General features: G+C 40.0%; 3 protein-coding genes across 5 annotated transcripts; 2 read left to right on the top strand and 1 right to left on the bottom strand.

Annotated features, from left to right (window-relative positions):
* Positions 1-5: 5 nt before the first annotated feature.
* LOC6050674 lies at positions 6-2,501 on the top strand. The gene is made up of 6 exons (XM_038260747.1): positions 6-605; positions 661-796; positions 853-961; positions 1,021-1,522; positions 1,580-1,873; positions 1,927-2,501. Exons 1-6 carry the CDS (start codon positions 6-8, stop codon positions 2,164-2,166), a joined length of 1,881 nt encoding a protein of 626 aa, XP_038116675.1. The 3' UTR covers positions 2,167-2,501.
* LOC6050673 lies at positions 2,145-23,179 on the bottom strand. The gene is made up of 8 exons (XM_001867203.2): positions 23,069-23,179; positions 22,824-22,997; positions 13,665-13,776; positions 13,511-13,595; positions 6,982-7,130; positions 6,873-6,925; positions 2,460-2,495; positions 2,145-2,403 (listed from the first exon to the last, which is right to left on the bottom strand). Exons 1-8 carry the CDS (start codon positions 23,138-23,140, stop codon positions 2,209-2,211), a joined length of 876 nt encoding a protein of 291 aa, XP_001867238.2. The 5' UTR covers positions 23,141-23,179; the 3' UTR covers positions 2,145-2,208.
* On the top strand, positions 12,327-13,443 carry LOC6050670 (general odorant-binding protein 72). Of its 3 annotated transcripts, none has more exons than XM_038259667.1 (5): positions 12,327-12,431; positions 12,516-12,716; positions 12,804-12,882; positions 12,944-13,032; positions 13,092-13,289. In XM_038259667.1, the coding sequence occupies exons 2-5, from the start codon at positions 12,642-12,644 to the stop codon at positions 13,287-13,289; spliced, it is 441 nt and encodes a 146-aa protein (XP_038115595.1). In that variant the 5' UTR covers positions 12,327-12,431; positions 12,516-12,641. The 3 variants fall into 3 exon arrangements, with proteins under 3 accessions (XP_038115595.1, XP_038115596.1, XP_038115594.1); XM_038259668.1 differs by adding an exon at positions 13,290-13,443 and having other exon boundaries at positions 12,354-12,716; positions 13,092-13,234; XM_038259666.1 differs by having other exon boundaries at positions 12,355-12,716; positions 13,092-13,443.
* Positions 23,180-23,357: the final 178 nt, after the last annotated feature.

Raw genomic sequence — 23,357 nt, 5'->3', positions numbered from 1 at the left:
TAACCATGGACCTACTAGCAGTTCATTCCACCCAAAACTACTCCGTCATCACCGCAATCAACTACCTGGCGGTGACGTTCATGTCCCAGTACTACACCGTGTGCCTCATCAAAGATCACGATGACGATCTCCACCTCAACGCGCCCATCCCACTGATCACGATCACCGTGGATTCCGAGTTCAACGAGACGTTCTTGCAAGCGGTGGACGCCGCATGCCAAGCCTTCGTAGTGTCCGAAGCGGCGTTCGCTCCGTTCCTGGATTCGTTTGTTTTCGTACACGATCAGTCCAACCAACGTGCCTCCGGAAAGAGGCTGATCGGCGTGATGGAATCGGCAGATGTTACCAAGCTCAACATGCTGAAAAGTCATCGGAATATTCTGGAACTGCCGGAAGTCGTTTTTGTCTGTCCAGATGAGGGGACTGAGTCGATCAAGTTCTACACTACCAATATCTTCAACAATGGAACTCGAGGTTCGTGGAATGTTGAAATCGTTCCCATCGAACCGCCGGACTACTTTCCGGACAAGTTCAAAGACATGCAAGGATTCCCGATACGGTTGAGCACTTTGATGTATCCACCTTATGCTTACTATGAACAATCGGTAAGCTTCGCAAAGAAGCTCAAGAAACAAATGTTCTAACCGTTTACAATTCAAGACCCCCGAGAAGGCCAATGCTCGCTATGACCCCAACTTTATGAAGGAAGACTTGCCGCTGTTTCTGGACGGTACCGAACCTACTCTAATTTTGGAATTTTGCCGAATTCACAACTGCACCATCGAGGCGTCGTTTGGTAAGGTTGTAGTCTTGCTGGGTATAAGGACCACGGTAAAAAGGTAAACATTTTAGACGAGTCCGCATTCTGGGGTGAAGTCTTTGACAACCGCACCGGAACGGGTTTGCTGGGAGCAGTCGTTGAACGGCGTGCTGATATAGCGGTAGCTGCCATCTACTTCTGGTATCGCTGACTTAAATTAAATGTTGAAGCAAGATTTCAACAATTCATTTTTATTTTAGGCGAAAACCGTACGATTACGCAAGTTATACTCATCACGTGAGTCGATCCGGAATCACTGTACTCGTTCCAAAACCACGACTCCTGGCACCTTGGCGGACTCCTTTCCTTTCATTTACGGCATCCCTGTGGATCGCGGTATTGATCACTTTCATTGTTGCCACCGTGGCAGTCTGGTTGATCGAGGGAGGTCGCTACAAGCTGCTGCAACCTCAGAACGAGATGCCAGTCACGCTGAGCGATTCCCTGCTGACCATGATCGGGTTCTACATGGAGCAAAGTGCCCGTATGCGGACGGATATGGTGTCGTCTGTTTTTCTGTTCACATCGCTTTTGTTTGCTGGATTTATGGTGGGCAATAGCTACGGTGGAGGATTGGCCGGTGTTATGACCATACCTCAGTACGAGAAACCCATTGACACTACCATGGATCTTGCCGATAGTGGAATGCCGTACGCGGGAAGAGCCCTTTCGTGGATCTTCTCTATCCTGTACGCTACACAGGTATAATTTCATCCAGCTAATCCTATTTAATACTCTTCAGATTTGTAACTGTTCCAGCCGTACGTCAAAACTCTCGTCAAAAACTACTTGGTCGTTGACGAGGACTACCTCGTAAGGCACAGCAAGACGCACGATCTCGGATACTGTGGCGAGCGGACCGAGTTCGAGCACTTTGTTCCGGCCGAGTTTGTCGATCTAGAAGCATCTAGCATGCTGCAGCTGCTGAAGGACGACCTGTACTGGGAAACTGTTGCTCACCTGGTGACCAAAACCTGCCCCTTCAAAGAGCCGTACAACGACATGATAATGACGGTCAAACAATCCGGCATGCAGGACTTCTGGGAATTGCGGGTAAGAATATCGTTCCAAGGATCAGCTCAAAATCTCACTTTCCCGCATTACAGACGGCTAATCGATATCTACTAACGACGGTACAACAGAACATTTGGAACGCTCGCAAAGTCGGTGGTGACGATGAGGTTATCAAGCTAACGGTTTCGCACTTCTTGGGAGCTTACCTCATTCTGACGTTCGGATGCAGCTTGGGAACACTTGCGTTTGCCTTGGAAGTTTCCCAAACTCGAATCAAGGCCACTTTCAACAAAATATTCAAAAGAAAACCTACTGCAAGCACATCTCTATAATTTTAAAAACATCCTTAAACTACGCCTTCATGCACCGATTCCCTACGGGAAAAAGAACTTGGGCGTTGCTTTGAAGAAGCAGGTCAACAGCACGTAGGCAACTTCGCACTTGTCTTCGATTCCGTCGGCGGCATACCTGCACGAATCCAGCCCGATTCGGAACGGTTCCTTGTATTCCTCGGGGAGAAGCTGAACCTGAGCATACGCAGCGTCGTAGTTGAGCTTGCCTTTTTTCGACTAAGAAAAATAGTTTCATCAACTTAAATTCGATTAAATTTCCTCAAATTTCTCACAGTTTGTGTTAGATCCATTAAACAGGAAGCGTAGCACTGCAGCAAAATAAAGCGGTTTTTTTTTTTGAATTAAATATACTTTATTGAATCAATCTTATAATAATTACATTTGGTTTACATAATAAGTGGTCAGCTGTGGCTCTTCAGCTTTAGTTTGCTTTTCGTGATTTAAACACTGTTCATTTTTATAACTTGGAAAGTATATGATTTATCATTTTTGTAACACTAGGTACAATGAGGAAAAAAATGTTAAGAAAACATAACCTAACCTAAAACTAACTTAAACTTACCATAAACTAAACCAATCCTTGAATCAAGGGGTATTCAGATATAGCACATTTTTCCCTGAATTTCAAACATTTTTCTTGAATCTTCTGATCCAACATTTTTACTTCTGCTAATTCATGAACCTCACTTGATCTTGTCCAGCCAGGAACATTCAAAACCATTTTGAGTACCTTGTTTTGGACACGCTGGAGCTTCAATTTATGAGTTCTAGCGCAACACTCCCAAACAGGTACTGCATACTCAATAACGGGGTAAATTATTTGTTTGTAAACTGCTAACTTATTTTTCAAAGATAGCTTTGATTTTCTGTTAATTAAAGGATACAAACACCTGATGAGAATGCTGCACTTGTTCAATATTTTGTCTACATGCTGCCGAAACAATAGTTTCGAGTCAAGTATGAGACCTAAATAGACAACTTCCTTTGACCAGGGTATCGAAACATCATTCATTTTTATCAAAACATCATCTTTTGGGGCAAATCTGGCCGATTTGGAAAGTGGAAAAATGATGGTTTGAGTTTTGGCTGCATTTATGCGAATTTTCCAGTCGCCAAAGTATTCGGAAAGAACGTCAAGACCCTTCTGAAGACGGCCAACTAAATATCTGGTTATTTTACCCTTATAAATAACGGCAGTGTCATCAGCAAAAAGTGACAACACACCATTACCAGGAAGAGTAGGCAAATCAGATGTAAAAATATTGTACAGAAGTGGGCCAAGAATACTTCCTTGGGGAACCCCAGCATCAATGTTGAATAATCCAGAAGCAATCCCATTCAGAAAAACCTTGAACGATCTCTCCGAAAGATAGTGCTGGATAATTTTGATAAGATACATTGGAAAACCGTATAAATACAGTTTATGTATCAAACCATCATGCCAAACATTGTCAAAAGCCTTCTCAACATCCAACAAAGCCATAGCAGTTGATTTAGACTCAAGCTTGTTCTGCTTGATGATTTTAGTTACTCTCGTAAGCTGATGAGCAGTATTATGTCCCTTTCGGAAGCCAAACTGCTCGTTCAAAATTATATTATTATCGTTGGTAAAATCCAAAAGCCTTGAATAGATGACCTTCTCAAAGAGTTTGGACAGACTACTCAAAAGACTAATGGGACGATAACTTGTTGGCGATGTTGGATCTTTTGAGGCTTCAAAATTGGTATGACTTTGCCCAGTTTCCAATTGGTGGGGAAGTAACCAAGTTGCAAACATTTATTGAAAATATTGGCTAGATGTTGAAAGAACTGATCACTCTGTTTTTTCAACACTAGATTAAAATGTTATCAAAGCCTGGAGCTTTCATATTTTTCATTTGTTTACTGCAACTTTGACTTCCTCACCAGAAACATGGGAATCTGCAGGAAATTCAAAGGTAGAGTTATTAATTGTTGAAATACTATTGGCAACTGATGTTTCTTTACGGCTGGTCATGGAAGCGCCAAGATTATGAGAACTAACAAAATGAAGCCCAAGTGCATTTGCCTTTTCCTCGGATGTAATCAAAGGAGAATCCTCAACAATAAGAGGAGGAATAGGCTTTGGTTTGTTTTTAAGAACTTTTGAAAGTTTCCAAAATGGTTTTGAATAATTCCCAAGCTGGCTTACATGTTTTGAAAATTCTTGATTTCTGATATTGTCAAGTCGGTCTTGTATGATTTTGTTCAAATTGTTAACTGAAATCTTTTGTCATAGTCCCCAGTCCGTTGATATTGTCTCCTATAAACATTCCTAAGTCTAATCAAGTGTTTAGTATCTACGTCAATATCAGTTACCTTAAAATTAACAGGAACCTCCCGAACGTTGGCAGCCTCTGCTTGGTTGATAGCCTGCTGGATCACCTCCAGCGAACGATCAATATCGGCAGAAGTTTCCGGGTGTTGATCATAGTCGATGTTGCTGTCGACCACTTGCTGAAACTGCTGCCAGTCAACGTTGTGGTAATCTTTCCGGGTTGGTTGCCGCTGCGGAGTAACGGAAGCTCCAACCTCCACAACCACCGGATAGTGATCAGAACTCAACTCTTCAAACACCTCAGGATGAGCCACGTTCTCAGCCATATTGGTAATGAAGAAGTCGATGATTGAGTGATTCCCAGACCGAGCCACCCTCGTTGGACGATCCGGACTCACAACGTTGTAGTATCCGTTTTGCAGATCGTTGTGCAGAATCACTCCGTTCCGATTCCTCCTGCTGTTGCCCCAAACTTCATGCTTCGCGTTGAGGTCACCAGCGATGATGTACTTTGCGCTCCGCCGTGTCAGCTTCTGGATATCGCTCTTCAGTTTTGCTGCTGAACCATCTCTGGAATTCACCTGACGTGGGCAGTATGCAGCAATGAAGAGTACTGGGCCAACAGAAGTGGGAATTTCCACCCCAACGGCCTCGATGATGTCCAGCTTAAAGTGTGGCAGCCGGCGTGGCTTGAGATCACGATGAACAGCGACAAGCACACCTCCTCCTCCAGAGGTGGTCCTGTCGAGCTGCGTCGCGATCTTGTAGTTTTGCAGATAAACTTTTTCACCGGGCTTCAGATGAGTTTCCGTGATGGCAGCTACGTCGATCTCCTTCTCGCGAAGAAAATCCACCAGCTCTAAGTTCTTCCTCCTAATGGAGCAAGCGTTCCAATTCAGCAGCTTGAGGGACCTACGATCCATACTGGATGACGAACGAGGTCAGCACTTCAATCTGCTGGGTCTTGGTTTTGCATCCACGCAGTGCAGCGGACATCTGTTTGAAAATATTGAGGAGTTCGGTTGAGGTGTAAAGATCATTACCATTTTCCTCAACTGCTGGTTCTTGGGTTGGTCTTGGCTCCTGGCTGAAGCCCGGTGGTGGCGGTCTCGGCTCCTGGCTGGAACCCGGCCGTGGATGATTCATCTCAGCTCTCTTCCTGGGATCCAACGGCAACGGTGCCAAGTTCGGGACCTGGCGTCGCGGTTGAAGAGGTGGAAAATTTTGCTCCACCAGGGCTGGAGGAGTTCTACGACGCTGAGGCTGATTCTTCGTCGATGCTTGCTGCCGAATTTTCACGAACTCAGCTCTCTTGGGGCACTTTCGGTCGGTTGACGAATGCTCACCGTTGCAGTTGAGGCACTTCACCAGCGAATCTTGGATGCACTGGGATGTGATGTGCGCATCGGTACCACATTTGGCGCAACGACGCTTCAGGTGGCAGTTCTTACCTCCGTGCCCGAAACCCAGGCAGTTGAAGCATTGTGTGACGTCACGATGCACTGGTCGGTATCGCTCCCACGACACGATAATGTTGAAAACCGCTCGAATTGCCTTCAGCTCAGGAAGCGTCGTCGATCCCTTAGCCAAATGCAGCAGGTAGAGCTGGTCACGGTACTTGATGTCTTTGTTGCGTCGGCTCATTTTGTGCACGGCCAACACATCCAGTTTCAAAACTTTTAGCTCGGCAGCTAATTCCTCCACTGGCATGTCGTACAGACCTCTGACGACGATTTTGAACGGCTTATCCATGACGACATCATGGGTAAAGTACTCCGCCTCGTTTTCGGTCAAGTAATCCTTGACCAGTTGATAGTGCTGCCTGGATTGCACCAGCACCTTAAATCCGTCCTGACACAGACGAATGTTGCCTAGGACTTTCCCAGACTTGATGAGTTCAACCAGCCCCGCTCGAAAGTCGATCGTTGCTGCTGATTGCCGCACATAAAAAGGAGGCAGTTTCTCCTTTCGCTGTTTCACTTCATTCTCCTTTGCTTCCGCTACCTGGTCCTCGTCAGGCAGTCCAGCAAACTTGTTGTTCTTCAAAAGCTGCTCCTCGTGCGATGAAGAGTTCTCCTCCTCCTCATCCATCGGTACAGTACCGTCGCTCTTTTTCGTCTTTTTGCTGTTCGATGTCACTTCCAAAAGCACCTTCCTTTTGGAAATCCCCGGTTTTTGGCCATCAGTTGAGGCCTCAACCTTCCTTTTGGAAATTCCCACTTTTTTGCCTGCTTGAGCCGCAGGTAGGGCAATATTGCCGGCGTTTTGCGCCGGGACGCGACGAGTCATGTTGATTCAGACAACCTTCACCAACGAATGCTCGGATAACAATCGCAAAATAAAGCGGTCTTTAGGTAAAGCAAAGAAAGTCCATCCTTCAATCGTTTACCTTAAACTCCGGTGTGTCCGGAAATACTCCTTTGGAAGCAGCGGAAGCAACATCTGAAGGAAGCACTCATAATTAAATCGTCCAAAAATGTTATTCCAGTACTTTTAACCTTCCGGAATCCCGAACTTTGGTTGACAAATGTTTCGCATCACTTTGGCGACTCGGCTCATGTCTTCAACGGTCATCGTACCAGACACGTGGTCCAACCCTGTTATGGATACGTATGAGCCGATGGCTAAAATCACTAGATATCGCATACTTCACTGCAATTGCTGTTACCTTCCTACTACGATAAAAACACAACTGATATTGAACCGTATCGAATGGGTAGCATTTATAACAATAACCCTCCAGATCGATGATTAAATGGTGAAAACGTACTGTCATCTCTAGTCAACACTCAACGTTTATGTTCGGTCATGGTTCCTAGAGCTGACAAAGCGATGAACAGGTAATTACATGTAGTGCAACATCTAGTTGCGAGTCATCGGGCTGGCAATCGCGATATATCAATTACTTGGAAACTACATTTCAAAAAACGACTGCATTTACAATAGAACTCGGAAATTCTGAAAAGAATCTTCCGCGACAAGTATTGATGTGGTGACAAAAGCATCAAAAGCATCAAAGATCGATTACAGTCCAGACTCGATTATCCGAAGGCCTTGGCAAAATTTCACTTCGGATTCTTCCTTTTATTTTGATTTTTGTCAAATTAACCATTTTGCATAATTAGTTTTTCCATACAAAGCTCCATACAACTTTTCGGGCTGGTCATACAAAATGGGCAAGTGAAAATCTCTATCTTTAGAATGGTTTTTCGGATCAATTTGGTGACTTATGCAAAGTTGTAGGTTATGGCCTTACCGCTGTTCGCATAAATGTCCCATATGTATTTTTGTTGATTTTAAGATTCATAATGGAATAGGCTCTATTTCTGGAGCAACATTTGAAAGCAATAGGTTCACTCATCTAGTTTACGATTTTTTCGATATTAGCTAGGATATCTTGATTTTACTTAGTTGCAAGACGTTTCCAATGAGAAATAAGAAATGCTCATAACTATAGCCTAGTCCCATCTGGCGAACTTTCCCAAAATGAAAGCAATAAATCAAGGTAATTTGCAAAACAAACTCAACAAAAGAATAAAAAGAGCATGTGTGAGATCACTGTTCATTGAAATTTCAGTGAAATGATTGTATTCGTGAAATTTCTCAAATTGCAGAAATTGCATAAGGGACATTTAAGCGAACAGGGGCAGGACAGGGACATATTATAAAAATAGGTACATGAAAACAAATCCGGATTGTTTCAGTTGACTATTTATCACTTAGTTGATTTCCTAAAATACGTATTTTCCAATTTTTCAAAATTTTTAGTTATGTTTTAAGAGATAAACCAACATCTTTTGCGCAAGATTTTATGATAGTGCAAAATCTGGTACCATATAATAGTTATACATTTAAAAAAAATATGATTTTTGAGAAAATCTAATTACTATCAAACAAAATTTCTAGAAACGAATTTAGATGTCAATGCCATCTAGCAATAGAAAAAGACTTTAGTTCATATCAAGAAGTAAAAGCACCACCGTATTTTTTTTTCAACAGGATGAATTTTTTTTTTTTTTTCTAGAGTGTACAAAAAAATTAGTTTCTGTGGTTTGTTGAAATGTGGGCTTTTATTGTTCAATTAAGGGGTTACATACATGTAAATCGGCAAAAATGTCAGAGGTTGGTACAAGCAGACATTTAAACATTTTATAAATCTGTATTCAGGGTATTAAAATTTATATTTTCTCACCCAACGTTAAAGAACGAGGGGATAGTCCTCACGAAAAGAAACGTGAGGGAAGTGCTATATTGCGAGAGTATAGTCACAGACAAACAGACGGGACACTCGAGTGCCGAACCATCGTCCTTTTAAAACAGTTATTTCAAATGCAATTTTGTTTCGGCATCCACTCACCATGCGCTGATGGCGCTGCTGTCGTGACAGCTCGCCCGGCTTTTCTCAGTGTGTATATTTTTAAGTTGAGCGTGAGCACGCGTGAGGCAGCAAATGAAAACAAAACAATTATGATGGAATTCAGGAATTCTAACGGTGATCCCCAATCCAGGCTTTGCTGGGCAAGATTGGGGCAGTCTTGGCCAGGGTCATATGAGCGGTAGCCTAGCGAGGACATACCTATTGCCTCACCCCCATCATGGGGACCAATTCTAGTAGATTTGAATTGTTTTTTTTTTCTATTTCAGCGACCACTACTGGTGTTTTCGTGACCAAGGGTATCGAGATTTCGGTGGAGGAGGAATCTTCGACAGAAGCAACCAGTTTTTTGATCTCTGTCGTTGCGCTTGTGGTGCGTCGTTGCTGATGCTGCCGCATGATTTGGCGCTTGAAGTTCTGCCATTGGAATCGGAACCAACCGTGGAACCGACCCACCGTCTGTCGTATAGTCCTCTCGCGTGTTCATTCGTTCATTGGAACAGTTCATCCTATGAGTGGCTTATATGGACAAACGACCGCCACTTAGTCACCGAACCATGGTGGCCCATACGGCAAAGGCACGGTTTAATATGCCGAAGGTCTTGGGTTCGAGTCTCGGTACCGGTACTTTTTTTTTGATTGATGAACTTTTTTGGAAAATGAACCATGAGTAAAGTACTCTCGGTAATTTCGGGATTTATCCTCTCCGTCCGCACACAGTACCATTTTACTACCGAATCGTACTCTTTATCCTCTCGTATGCCGATGCCCAGTTCTGGGTGCATCTATTAACAAAACAAATTTGAGGACATTTGGTTGTATCATTGCCGAGATATAGCTGTTTTAAGTTAGCAGTTTCTGCTTTGACCAAAAAGGCTCCAAATTTTGGTGAAGGATCGTTAAACTGGCCCTGTGCATGACAAAAACTGATTTTCAAAATGTTTTTGCCTTTCTTACAAAAGAAAGGTTTAAGGTTTGCTTTTGGAAACACGCTTTTCTCAGAAATCTTAAAAAATTCACGCACGGCGAGGAATCGTCCCAGAAAAAAAATATCATATGTGTAATTTGAAGGTTTTGATGCGCTCTTTCAATTGAATTTTGGTCCGAAACCCGGAACTCAAAGCCTGATTTTTGAGAGCTCTTTTTCTGACACACTTGTGCGATGTCTGTATCCGCTGTTAAAAATTTGTGTCTTCCATCATTGGAAAACCGCTCGTAAAACCCACAATTTTTATGTTTCAGATTTGTAGCCGTGGGGTCGGAGACGAACATTTTATTTTTCGTTTCACAATTTTCGACCGGTAAAGGTATTTTGTGGACTATTTTATAGATAACACTTTTAAATTAAAAGAATTCAGTTTCAAACAAAAAGCCATTCGAAAACATGCGCCATAAACTGCTTGGGCCCAAAATGTGAAGCTTTTCCAAAATTTATTTCCATATTAGTGTTTTACGTCTTATTTTTACCCTATTTTTCCTATTAAATTTTTGGTTTTATACAGAATCATATATTGAACATCAAATTCAAAGTCCCAGCTCATTCTCGCTCGCAAGATCGACAAGTCGTCAAGTCGAAGCATAAACGCTTGCGCATTTATTTTTGCGCGTTTTACGCTGCGCGTGACAGTGTTCTTTATGACTTTTCATAATTGATCGACAAAGTGCAATATCGATACATATTTTTTAAGTTAATCATAGACTAACATGAAAGGCTGAGTACCCTTTTTTTCTAATAATGTCAATCCAATATGTTTTTCTTAATTAAATATAATTATCTTGCGACCCATAATGTACCCCTAAAATTAAAAAAAAAAGATTCGAAGCTTTAGGTCAAATTCTCACTGGGTGGTATCATTATGTTTCCGAAAAAAAATAATTGCACCAATATATTTGTCGGAGTTTCATCATTTTGTAAGAAAGGCTCTATTTCACCTCAGGTGATATTGAATCGGGTTTTTAAAAAAAGATAAAATATGTTTAGGTTTTTTATATAATGAATCGTCAGTTTTTTGATTTTTGTGTTTCTTAAAAAACAAAATGTTAAAATCAGGCTTCGTCATGCACACGGGATATTAGGGTAGAATCTAGTTATATGGGAAAATTGAAAATGATTAAAATCGAATCAGCAACACATTTTTTGGGTCCCTTTTAGGGTCCCAAACAACCCCCCAAAATTTGGTAGCGATTGGTTAAGCCCACGATTGGCGCACAGCGAATGAAATTTGTATGGAATTCATATTTTTTAATTTACAAAATTCATGTTTTATTATTCTATCAAACCAACACCTTAGCAGTGTAGCCCTGGATGTCCTGAACAACTCTCCTGAAGAAAGTATGGTGCTTAAGTGCGTCATAAAAAAGATATAGAGTTTTCAATAGTCGTGTTTTGAAACAATCAATGATACTCAAATATTCTGCCAACATTGCCTAAGGAACCATGAAATTAAAAATAGACATGTATGTTCTTATATTTTGATAAACCTTACTTAAAATCGACGTAAAGAAGTGTTCAGAATACATTATTTAGTAAAGTTGCACCCCAAATCATCAAATATATAATTGTTTGCAAAAGATTCCGTTTGACTCGGCAGTGTTGGCAGAAAGTATGATTTTTACCGAGTATATCGAAATGTCTCTCTTGAACGATCTGTAACTTTTGTTAGAAGCAGGTTAGCACCGTACTGTCTTCGGGAGAGTTGTTCAGGACATTCAGGGCTAAACTTCTACGGTGTTAGTTTAATGAAACAATAAATCATGAATTTTGTAAAATTAAAAATGTGAAAATGCAAGTTTCTCCCCATACACAGAAAAAAATCAATTCTCGTAATCGTGAATTAAGTTCACGAATGTGATAACCACGAAGGAATTTATTCATGAGTATGGTGCATTTGCACTATAAACGTGAATATATTCCTTCGTGGTTCTCGCATTCGTGAATTTAATTCACGATTTCGAGAATTGGTTTTTTTCAGTGTAGTAATTTCTATACAAATTTCATTCGCTTTGCGCCAATCGTGGGCTTAACCAATTGCTCCCAAATTTTGGGAGGTTGTTTGGGACCCTAAAAAGGGACCCAAAAAATGTGTTGCTGAAAAAAACAATTTTCGATTCCACCCTGTAGCTCGGGATATGTCTTGAGAGTCTTCACCTTAAATTTCAGCCAATTTGGTCCATCCCATGTGCATACCTTACATTAATCATGAAATATCTTCATGAAACTTTTAGGACTGATTGAAAATCATCTTTTCAGCGGATTAAAAAAATTTCCTGTAATATGAAATTTTGTGATTTCTCACATGTATGTAACCCCTTAATAATTTTGCAATCCAAAACTTTTAAATGCACATCCAATATCGATACCAGTTAACACCTGGCTAATCACGAGGAAATCACCAATTAACACAATTCTAAAACACACAGGAAATCACTTCCCGATTAACAAAAACCTCTAATTATCCCTCACCGCAGATGGGGTAGATATAAAACCAACACTCCCTTCGAGGGTGCACTTCAGTCCCAGCTCGACAATCAATCTCAAGTGGAACCAATAAAAGTGAACACAACCCAAATCTCGTAAATCATCCGCCAAAAAAAACGCGAGGGATTCACCCTCGCTTCAATTTTCCCTAACATAAACCCACGTGTCTTTCTGTAAAGTTCACAGAGGGTGGTGGTGGAGCGATGACTTGTTGAAGTGAGCAAAAGTGAGCCGACCGCACCGCACCCACCAACCAAACAAGAAATGAAGACCTCCCTCGTGAAAACGTGATATAGCGTGACGACATGAAGTGCGACAGTTGGGCCACCCTACTGCTGACGGTTCTTATTTGGTACGCCAAGTTCTGCGGACATGATTGCGTAGGTGTTGTCGTTTGAAGGGGAGAAAAAGAGGGCTTTTGATTGGGTTGACCTGTTGCATCTCCTTTTTTTATTGCCCCCCCACAGGGAGTGACTAAGGAACAGATGGAAAAGACGGCCCGAATGTTTCGAAATGTTTGCCAACCGAAGCATAAGATGTCCGATGGTAGGCGCTAATAGCTTTGAACGGATTAATGAGGTTTTAACCCTGATTTTGATCCCATCAGATATCCTGGAAGAAGCAAAGAAAGGAGTGTTTCCCAACGAAAAGAACTTCAAATGCTACGTCAGCTGTCTGCTAGACATGATGCAAGCTGTAAGATTTGACCTTAATTACAGCTGGATTTATTTAAATTTGTCAACTTGTCCTTCCAGACCAAACGAGGCAAGATCAGCTATGAGAAATCGCTCAAGCAAATCGATACCCTGCTTCCGGACGACTTCAAGCCGGACTTTCGAAACGGACTGGAGGCCTGCAAGGATGTAGCTCAGGGCGTCAAAGATCACTGCGAGTCGGCGTACGTCCTGTTGAACTGCTTTTATCAAAACAATCCAAAGTTTATTTTCCCCTAGCTGAATTTCATGAACTGACCTAACGCAAACGAACAACGGACAACCCTACCATGATAGTTGATACATAAATGTGATATTAATTTGATAAGTTTGGCTCTTAGACTTATTGTGTGCACCTCAAAGGCGAAATAAAAGTTTGCGATTGATAAAATAACATGTTTATTGGTTTCAAACAAATCACAATATCACGACAGGGCCACCATTTCGCAACAACCGAAGCTTACGCAAAGAAAAACTTGGGATTATTATCCCTATTACACTTCAGAAAGGCATACGCAGCTTCACAGTTATTTTTGATACCATCCGCTGGAAAAGAAAATAGTTCCAAAACTCGATTGCACTTCAACTAAATTTAACCTCAAAACTTAAACCAACCAGAGTTTCTGCACATGTTGAAGGCCTTTACCGTTGGCTCAGCGATATCCTCCGGGAGCATCATGTCGATCTGTTTGATCGCACTATCCACTATCACCTTTCCTTTCCGCATCTATATTTCAAAATAAAAGTAAAGCCATGTGCAATGTTTTAAAGAGTGCATTTTGCTTTAATTTATTTTTTCTAATTTCTTTTTTATCAAAACAGAGATGTAATCAACTGAAAACAATTATTTTTCAATTGTTCAATTCAACGTTCAAATCAGAACAATATTGAAAAGTCTTGATTTCGATACGAGTGCCATACAGTTCAACTTATGGAGCAGCCGTGACTGACTGGTTACGGTGTTCGCTTTGTAAGCGAATGATCCTGGGTTCGATTCCCATCTGCTCCAAACGAGAAAGATCAGGAAATATGAATTTTTGAAACTCTAAACATGAACGAAACATCAAAGTCGCTCGATACGTGCTGGGTCTTTGTCCATTTGACAAGGACTCGGAAGTGCTAAATAACGTTTGAATCCGATTGATGCAAACGTTCTTTAGGGCGGGGCTTGTCGATTCAAACTGAAGTACCTCGCGCACGGCTAGCCTGCGTAGAAATGGGTCACCGAAGCTCGGCAGAGCTAACACCTGCCAAATGCCTATGCGAGTTATTTGCATGTATAAGATTCAAAATCTAAAATACATGGAAACAACTCAATTTGTAAGAAGCGACCGCGTGGTCCCGTTTGGTTGGTTGCACATACACACACACACAGTGCCATACAGTTCAACTTCAGCACCCAACAACAAAACCCTATCATACCATGTCAGCTCGATAAACATCATAACTCGCCGTTTGCACCGTTAATCAGTACCTCACTAAACATCAATCTTTTAAATCTCGTAAAATCATCTCTAGGGAATAGTTACACTGTTTAATCCTTCATTCTTTAATTACAAATGATTTTGGTTCTATATGTGCACAGCCGGTTGTCTAAGATTAAACCATTTCATTAAAATTTAACAACCGATAAACGGGAAATGTCTAATCCGGAGCATCCGATTGCTAGCCTTGAGAATAATACAAAATACCGTTCAACAAACACTATGATTTTGGGTCGCATCATCATATTTTATGATGAATCCTGACCAAACACCCTATCCTACTAACACATTTTCAGGTTCCTGGCGCTCGTGGGGAGTAAGCACAGGGTAAACCAGCTGCCCTAGTAGCAACCTGGGCTAACTAACATTCCCTTCCATGGATGCATGCATTAAAATCGAGATCTACAAACTGACATGGCGGGCACCGTTGGTGGCCAATGACTGTTACCAATTCGCGTTACCAAGCTTTAGTAATCATGGTGTTTTATCTTTTCGGCGCATTCATACATGCTGTTGATAAGGGAAACACCACTCGATCGTCGAAGCCTATAATCAGTAGTGCTGAAAAGATATTACGGTTCTGTTCAGCAACGGAGGAGCAACCATGGGTGGTCTCTCATGCTCATGTTCAATTCTGGAAAACACTTTTTGAATGGAATATTATGCCAAACATCCATGCGTTAAGTAGATTCATCGTTCAAAACAGAAAATACTGAACAAAAAAATTGTTTTTGATACAAGTGCCTAAAAGTTCAACTTATTTCCACTTATAGAGTGGTCCAAAAAATTGGATTTTTGGTGATATTACAAAAAAAAAAAATATTTCCAGAACGACACAAACAATTTAATCGCCACGTTGCCGAAGAAAGGTGCACAGAGAGAAATGTTGTTAGCATATCCGGTAACTCTATGTTTTTGAATTCGTAAACATTGAAATCTGGAGTTTTTTTTAAAAAAAGGTCCAATAAACCAAATTTCCAGTTTTTGCTTTTTGGGTGTTTTTGAAACCGCCTTGAGTCAGGGGTATTAAAAAAACACCCAAAAAGCAAAAACTTAAAATTTCGTTTATTTGACCTTTTCAAAAAAAACTCCAGAAATGTTTCCAAAATCGTCAGAACCCACCGAGGTTATTTTTTATAAGAACAGAAAATTTTCATGTTTCAATCATGCATTTTTGTAACACTGCAGGGTTATATTTTAAAGTGTACACTCAACCCCCTATCACTTTTTCGTTTGACACCTTTTTAGTTTGTACCCCGTTGGTTGGTCAAAGTCAAACTAAAAAGTGACGAACTGTCACTTTTTACTCAGCGCTCACGCACACTATCACAACAATCGTTTGGCAGTGTGTGTGAACTCCGTGTAAAAGAGGTGTCAAAAATACCCCGTTTGTTTGACAGTTGGTGTCAAACCATTGGGGTTTGATTGTACCAATGTTCTACAAAGTTGTGGCAAAGACAAAATCAAATATTTCGATGTACAAAGATAAAGGGTTTGAATGTATTCTTCACGAGTTGTCATAATCCTACAAAAAAAGTTAACTGATGAATTAGTCAGTTTTTACCATTTTTTCGGGGGTTTCACCCATCATCAAATGTCGATGAATCTACAATGGCAAATCGCAGATTGTTGCATCGGTCATTTTTGCCCCTGTTTACTTTGTTACTTCGATGTCAGAAAGGGATCGCTGCAACCGATGGTCGATACTCGACTAACTTTTGGATCAACTTGATGATTGTTTCCGCAAGAGTTTGCGTAAGTTTGAGTGTAGATAAGGCTTAAAACTAAATTGTGTACTTTTCAAAGTATTTGTTCGGAAAGTTCAGCAAATGTTGCATAAGCATGACTCTTTGGAAGTTTGTTGTGGCTCGTGCACTGTTTGAGTGTGCGGAATGTCCCATCTCGGTCACGGAAATTTCTAGCAGAGTTGGTTCTGCTAGAACCCTGCTAGAATTATTCTAGCAGGCCTGCCGGAATCCTCTAAGAATTTTACCGGAAAATTCTCACAGAGCGAAATCTGTAAGAATTTTGTTAGAATTTTGCTAGAAAACTCTTACAGGGCGAAATCTGTCAGATTTCTGTTAGAATTTTGCTAGAATGTTCTAGCAGGAAAAATATCTGTCGAAAATGACGTCATTTTCGCAAACCTCGTGGTTGATCGTGTTTTCACCGGTCATCTTTCTTCTCTTTCTTTCTTTCGGAGGTTTTTTTCTAAAAGACGGACGGTTTTTTTTTTCGTGCCACATTATTCTGGAACAAGGTAAGTTGATGAAATTGTGAAAATGGTATTTAAGAAACACCCAGGAACTGGAGAGTATAAAAGATTTCTAAGGTCTAAAATAATTCAACGGATAATCCGGGAATAACACCGCGTAATGCGTAAACTCCAGTTTCCTAGGTTATGTTCTTCTACAAGGATTTTCGTGAAATTATTTAAAGGAACCGTCTTGGGCGCTTACTGACAGAAATTTAACTTCCACCTCTTGGGAAACTTTGCGAAAACAATTAACAAAATATTTTTTTTTCTTTTTTGTCACAGGTTTTCGATGGTGTTGCGTTGCAAGCAGGAAAATGGCCGGATTTCAACCCCAAATAGACTTCCCAGATATGAAGGCAGAATCAGGATTGCCTTCATTCGAGAAAACCAGATAGACCGCTAGGAAGAGGAAAAATATGAAGCTGTGGTGTGATGAAATGAAAAAAATGACTAGTGTACATATATAAATAATAAAATAAATGTTAACTAAGTTATGTACAGTTATTGTTTTATTTTACTACAACAATTCTAGCAGAAAATAAATCTGACATATTCTAACAAAATTCTAGCAGGATTCTAGAAAAAATGCTCTCCGCTCCATTCCAGCAAAATTCTTACAGAATTCTAGCAGAAGGCCTGTCAGAATAGTTCTAGCAAAATTCTAGCAGGATTCTAACATAACCGTTTGATTTCGCCGCTTCTGCTAGAACCGGTTATTGCATTTGAGCTAGAATTCTTTGAGAATTCTCGCAAAGTTCTAGCGCGATGATGGCATAGTTCTAGTAAGAATATTTTCGCCCTGCTAGAATTCTATAAGAATCCTGTGAGAACGCCGTGACTGGGATACAATGGCATGTCTCTCGATTTTTGACAGCTGAGTAACGGGTAACATCTTAGCGCAGGGTCGGTGAACGGACACTAGAGCTGCGGTATTTTTTTACTACCTAAGCTCAGAGTTATTTCAAAACAAAATTCACAGTCTTTTTAAAGACTACCTGAGTTATTTTCCAAAATTCTAAACAGTCTTTTCAAGACTAACCCCGCCTGAAATTTTGTTGTATTTTACAAACGAAGCCATCTTTTTAAGAGAACTTTGCTTGCAAAATGCGTCAAAACAAAGGTAAACGCAAATCTTCTGAAGATTTGGTCGTTACGTCGGTGAAGCGTTTGAACGCTAAACCGGCTAACGGAAACAGAAAAGAAAACAGCCTCTTCTGAGGTCTGATTCTGATTCTGAATGTGAGGTCAATCCTCCAATTCCATTGACAAACAGTTTCGGTGTTTTATCCGAAACTGATGACAAGGAACCTTCTCCTCGTACTGAGCCTTCTGCCGTCGAGAAACGAGTAAAGGCTCCGCCAATTGTTGTGACTTCCGTCTCCGATTTGGCCAGCTTTCGAACGCAACTGAAGAATTGCAAGGAAACTTGCAATTTGAAGGTTTCGTTCCAGCTTGGTCGAAGAGGAGAATGTCGCTTGTTGACGGAATCTTTACAAGATCACCAAACTTTTGTTGGTTATTTGAAAACCACAAACACAATTTCTACACGTATGAGACCAAGAATGCTCGGCCATTCAAGGCGGTCTTGAAAGGTCTCTCCAACGACTTGTCGGTGGATGAGATCAAAAACGAACTTAAGGTGTTGCTTGGCTTTGCCCCATCCCAAGTAATACCAATGAAGAAAAAATCAAACGGGAATATTTCTCGCTTTGGTTTGACTTCACAATTTTATCTGATTCATTTCAACAGAAATGAAATCAACAATTTGAAACTTTTGGACAAAGTTCAGTTTTTGTTCCATGTACGGGTAAAGTGGGAGCATTTTAAGAAACATGGCGGTAATGGCCAGAATCTGACCCAGTGCCGGCGTTGCCAGGCATTCGGTCACGGTACTGATCATTGCGCCATGGTTCCAAAATGCATGGTTTGCGGGGATTCTTCTCACGACAAGGACAATTGTCCCGTGAAAGAAGTCACCCAATTTAAATGTGCAAATTGTGGTGGAAATCACAAATCAAATTTTTGGGATTGCCCCATCAGAAAAAAGGTTTTGGATTCTCGTGCTAAGCATCAGCCGAAATCCAAACCGAAATTTTCTCAAAGTCAGGTTGTACCTGGATCTTTAAATCAAACGTTCGTGCTGTCTCACTCGAACAATTCTAGAAATACCCCTACCGTGGAAAAGTTAGGTATCAACAATGGCATTTCTTATGCTAACGTCGTTTCGGGTTCGGGTTCATCCACGAATTTTAAATCCTCTACCAATCTTTCTGAAATTGGGCAGGTACCTCAAATCTCATTTGAAAATTTTTCTGCTGGCAACGCTTTGGGATCTTCTGATCTCGGCGATGTTACGTTTGAAAAATGACTTTTTGCAAAACTCACTGTTTGGTTTGATTCAAACAATGAGTAATGCTACATCCATGATGGAAGCAATCCAGATTGGATTAAAATTTGCGAATGATGTTGTTCTTACCCTGAAGTTTAATCATGGATCTAAGTAATTCCATCAATATTATGAATTTTAATGCTCGCTCTTTAAAAGCGAAAGAAAATGAATTTTTCAACTTTTACGAGTTCATAACGTGCATGTTGCTGTTATAACCGAAACATTTTTAAAAACTGGCACTTATTTGAAAAGTGATCCAGATTATAAAGTTATAACTAATAACCGAATGAATCGAAATGGCGGTGGAGTTGCAATAGTTATCCACCGTAGTATGACTTATAGCACGTTACGTGACTTTAAGTTAAAAGTTATTGAAAGTTTGGGCATTGAACTTGAAACTTCTTTTGGGAAAATTATGATTGCAGCTGCATATTTGCCTTTCCAATGCACTGGGGAAAATAAAAATTATTTCAAAGGGGATTTGAATAAACTTACTCGGCATAGATCTCGATTTTTGATCATCGGTGATTTTAATGCAAAACACCAATCTTGGAATAATTCAAAAGTAAATTCCAACGGTAAAATTCTATTCAGAGATTGCACTTCTGGTCTTTATTCGGTATTATACCCGAATGGGCCAACTTGCTTTTCTTCTGTTAGAAATCCATCAACAATTGATTTGGTTTTGACAAATCAAAGTCAGTATTGTGGTCCTTTAGTGACTCATGCTGATTTTGATTCTGATCACCTCCCAGTAACTTTTTCACTTTCTCATGAAGCAGTTACCAGACCCAATAGTTCTGTGTTTAATTACCACAAAGCTAATTGGGACAGGTATCAGCATCATATTGAGAATAATTTAAATCATGATTTTGTTTTAGAAACCAAAGCTGATATTGATTCAGCCTTGGAATCTTTAACTAATGCAATTTTGGATGCTAGGAATATTGCTATTCCTAAAGTCCAAGTCAAATTTGATTCTCCCATTATTGATGACGATCTTCAGCTTCTGATTCGTCTGAAAATGTTCGCCGAAGACAGTATCAACGTTCTCGTGATCCTGCACTGAAGCGAATTCAAAAGATTTGCAAAAGGTTATTGACCACAGATTCACTCTCCTGCGAAATGAAAAGTTCGCAAGAGATGTCGAACAAATTAAACCTTATTCCAAACCTTTTTGGAAACTTTCAAAGGTTCTTAAGAAACCTCAAAACCCATCCCTTCTTTAAAAGATGGTGATAATATTCTATTAACTAATGGGGAAAAAGCTCAAAAACTTGCTCAGCAGTTTGAGAGTGCTCATAATTTCAACTTGAATGTTTTGAGTCCTATTGAAAATCAAATTTCAATAGAATTTCAGAATATTGTTGAACAAGAATTTTCATCAGATGAAGTTTTTAATACGGATCTGAATGAAATAAAATCTATTATCAAAAATTTAAAAATATGAAAGCCCCTGGTGAGGATGGCATTTTTACATTTTAATTAAAAATTACCAGAAGCAACTTTAAGTAGCTTGGTCAAAATTTTCAACAAATGTTTTGATTTGGCATATTTTCCCAGTAGTTGGAAAAATGCCAAAGTAATTCCGATTTTGAAACCGGATAAAATCCTGCTGAAGCCTCAAGCTATCGGCCCATTAGTTTGCTTTCATCTATTAGTAAATTATTCGAAAGAATAATTCTTAATAGAATGATGACGCACATTAATGAAAATTCAATTTTCGCTGATGAGCAGTTTGGTTTTCGCCTTGGGCATTCAACTACTCATCAGTTGTTGAGAGTTTCAAATTTAATTCGGAGCAACAAATCTGAGGGCTATTCTACTGGCGCTGCTCTTCTAGACATAGAAAAAGCATTTGACAGTGTTTGGCATAAAGGTTTGATTGCGAAATTAAAAAGGTTTAATTTTCCGATTTATATCGTGAAAATTATTCAAAATTATTTGACGGATCGTACTCTGCAGGTATGTTATCAGAATAGCAAATCTGATCAACTACCTGTACGTGCTGGCGTCCCTCAGGGAAGCATTTTGGGTCCAATTTTATACAATATTTTTACTTCTGACTTGCCTGATTTGCCCCCAGGATGTCAGAAATCACTTTTTGCTGATGACACAAGCATCTCCGCCAAGGGTAGAAGCCTTCGTGTCATCACAAGAAGATTACAAAAAAGCTTGGATATTTTCAATTCTTATTTGAAAGAATGGAAAATTACTCCAAATGCTGCAAAAACTCAACTTATTATTTTCCCTCACAAAACAAGGGCTGATTTTCTTAAACCAAAAAGTCATCACATTATAAAGATGAATGAGGTAAATTTAAAGTGGGAGGATCAAGTGAAATATCTTGGACTTGCTTTTGACAAAACCTTACTTACAAGGATCACATTGAAAGTATCCAGGTTAAATGTAACAAATATATTAAATGTTTGTATCCACTTATAAACAGGAATTCTAGACTTTGTCTCAAGAATAAACTGTTAATTTATAAACAAATTTTCAGACCTGCCATGCTTTATGCTGTGCCGATCTGGACAAGCTGTTGCTTAACCAGGAAGAAAAAACTTCAGAGGATTCAGAACAAAATTCTGAAAATGATTCTGAAACTTCCTCCCTGGTTCAGCACCAGTGAACTTCATCAATTAGCCGAAGTTGACACTTTGGATGTTATGTCCAATAAGATAATTGATGCATTTCGACAAAAATCATTGCAGTCTTCAGCTGCATTGATCCGCTCTTTATATAGTTTATAAGTTAGTTTTAAGGTATCCCTTTTCCCTTTTGTACATGTAGGACCTCCTACATTTGAAATCACTGAATAGCGAAAGTTGCTAGTATTTAAAATTGAGGTGAAAAGTCATCGTTTGTGATTGGACACTCAATAATATTTTAACTGAATGAATGTACATGGAAAAGAAATTTGAATAAATATAAATTAAAAAAAAAAAAAAAAAAAAAAAAAAATCTTAGCGCAGGGTTTGATTAGATTAGATTAGATTAGAACTGCAGTAGCTCATGTTAGAAATATTGAAAAACCACAGACCATTTTTGAACTCGCAAAAATCATCCATATTATTTGAATTAGGACTTTTTCCCTTTTTGTCACTTTCGATCTTTTGTCCTTTCGACCTTTTTCTGACATCCTGTTTAGTCAACACCAGTTCGTGTAAAAATCTTGAGGCCAGTTTAAAAATATTCGAAAAATATATTGAAATGGCGGTAGGTACCTATTAGGTAGTTATATTAAGCAAAAAAAAACGATTTTAGTTGTCATTGGTCAGTCTATTATCAAATTACCGAAGTTTTTGGAAGTGATAATTCGGTATTTTGTACTACTTGGATGAGGAAAAATAATTGCTTCAAATTCTAGAGTTTTTTTAAAGGTCCTATTGTGTTTCATATTTTTATAATACCTATTCAAATAAAACTCTAGAATTTTTCTTGATGCACTTTTGTTCTTGACGAACTTCCGCACTTTCCAGATCATCAACCCGCTAATAATGTTATTTAAAAAAAGTGCATAAAGCATAATACAAAACAGCAGTACAAAGCAGCTTAAATGCTAAGCCTGCGGGCCACTCTGCTGGTTCCTTACAAAAAGGACAACTTTGATTATTTTAAGTGTTGAACAAATCAAAACCTACCGCCTGCATCATCTCGAGCACACAGTTTGCGTAGCACATGATCTCCTTTCCTTCCGGAAGCTGTTCCTCCCGCCGGGAGAGCGCCTCCACCTGGTCCAGCGATGCCCTCGACTTCCCGAGACACACGGTGCGCATAATTTCGCCCGTTTTCTGCAACTGCTCCATGGTCGTTTTCTGGCAGGTGTGAGAGGAGCATTTTTGATTAAAAAAATTTGTCGCGTGGAGCGTGAATTTGAACTAATTACACTTTGTACAGGATTGAAGAATACTTGCAGCAGGGCGAGCATCGCCAGCGGAAGAAATGCGCGAACACTCATTGTTAGTTTTTTTACGACATTTAATGAATGAATGAAGCATGTTTATATAGCTCCGATGGATGATTTGCCGCGTGACGATTGACAGCAGCAGAGTGCAATCATAGCTATTGATTATGAAGCGAGCAGGTCAACCCGGCTGCTCATTTGTTTAGACTTGGAGAAAATTCGCAGTAATTGCATGCGTACACAGATCGATATCCGCCCATCGGAGGGTAAT

Source organism: Culex quinquefasciatus, chromosome 3 (genome assembly GCF_015732765.1).
Source record: "Culex quinquefasciatus strain JHB chromosome 3, VPISU_Cqui_1.0_pri_paternal, whole genome shotgun sequence".
Classification (NCBI taxonomy): Eukaryota; Metazoa; Arthropoda; class Insecta; order Diptera; family Culicidae; genus Culex; species Culex quinquefasciatus.
Note: the sequence above shows the minus strand (reverse complement) of the source record. Positions and strands in the feature narration are given on the sequence as shown.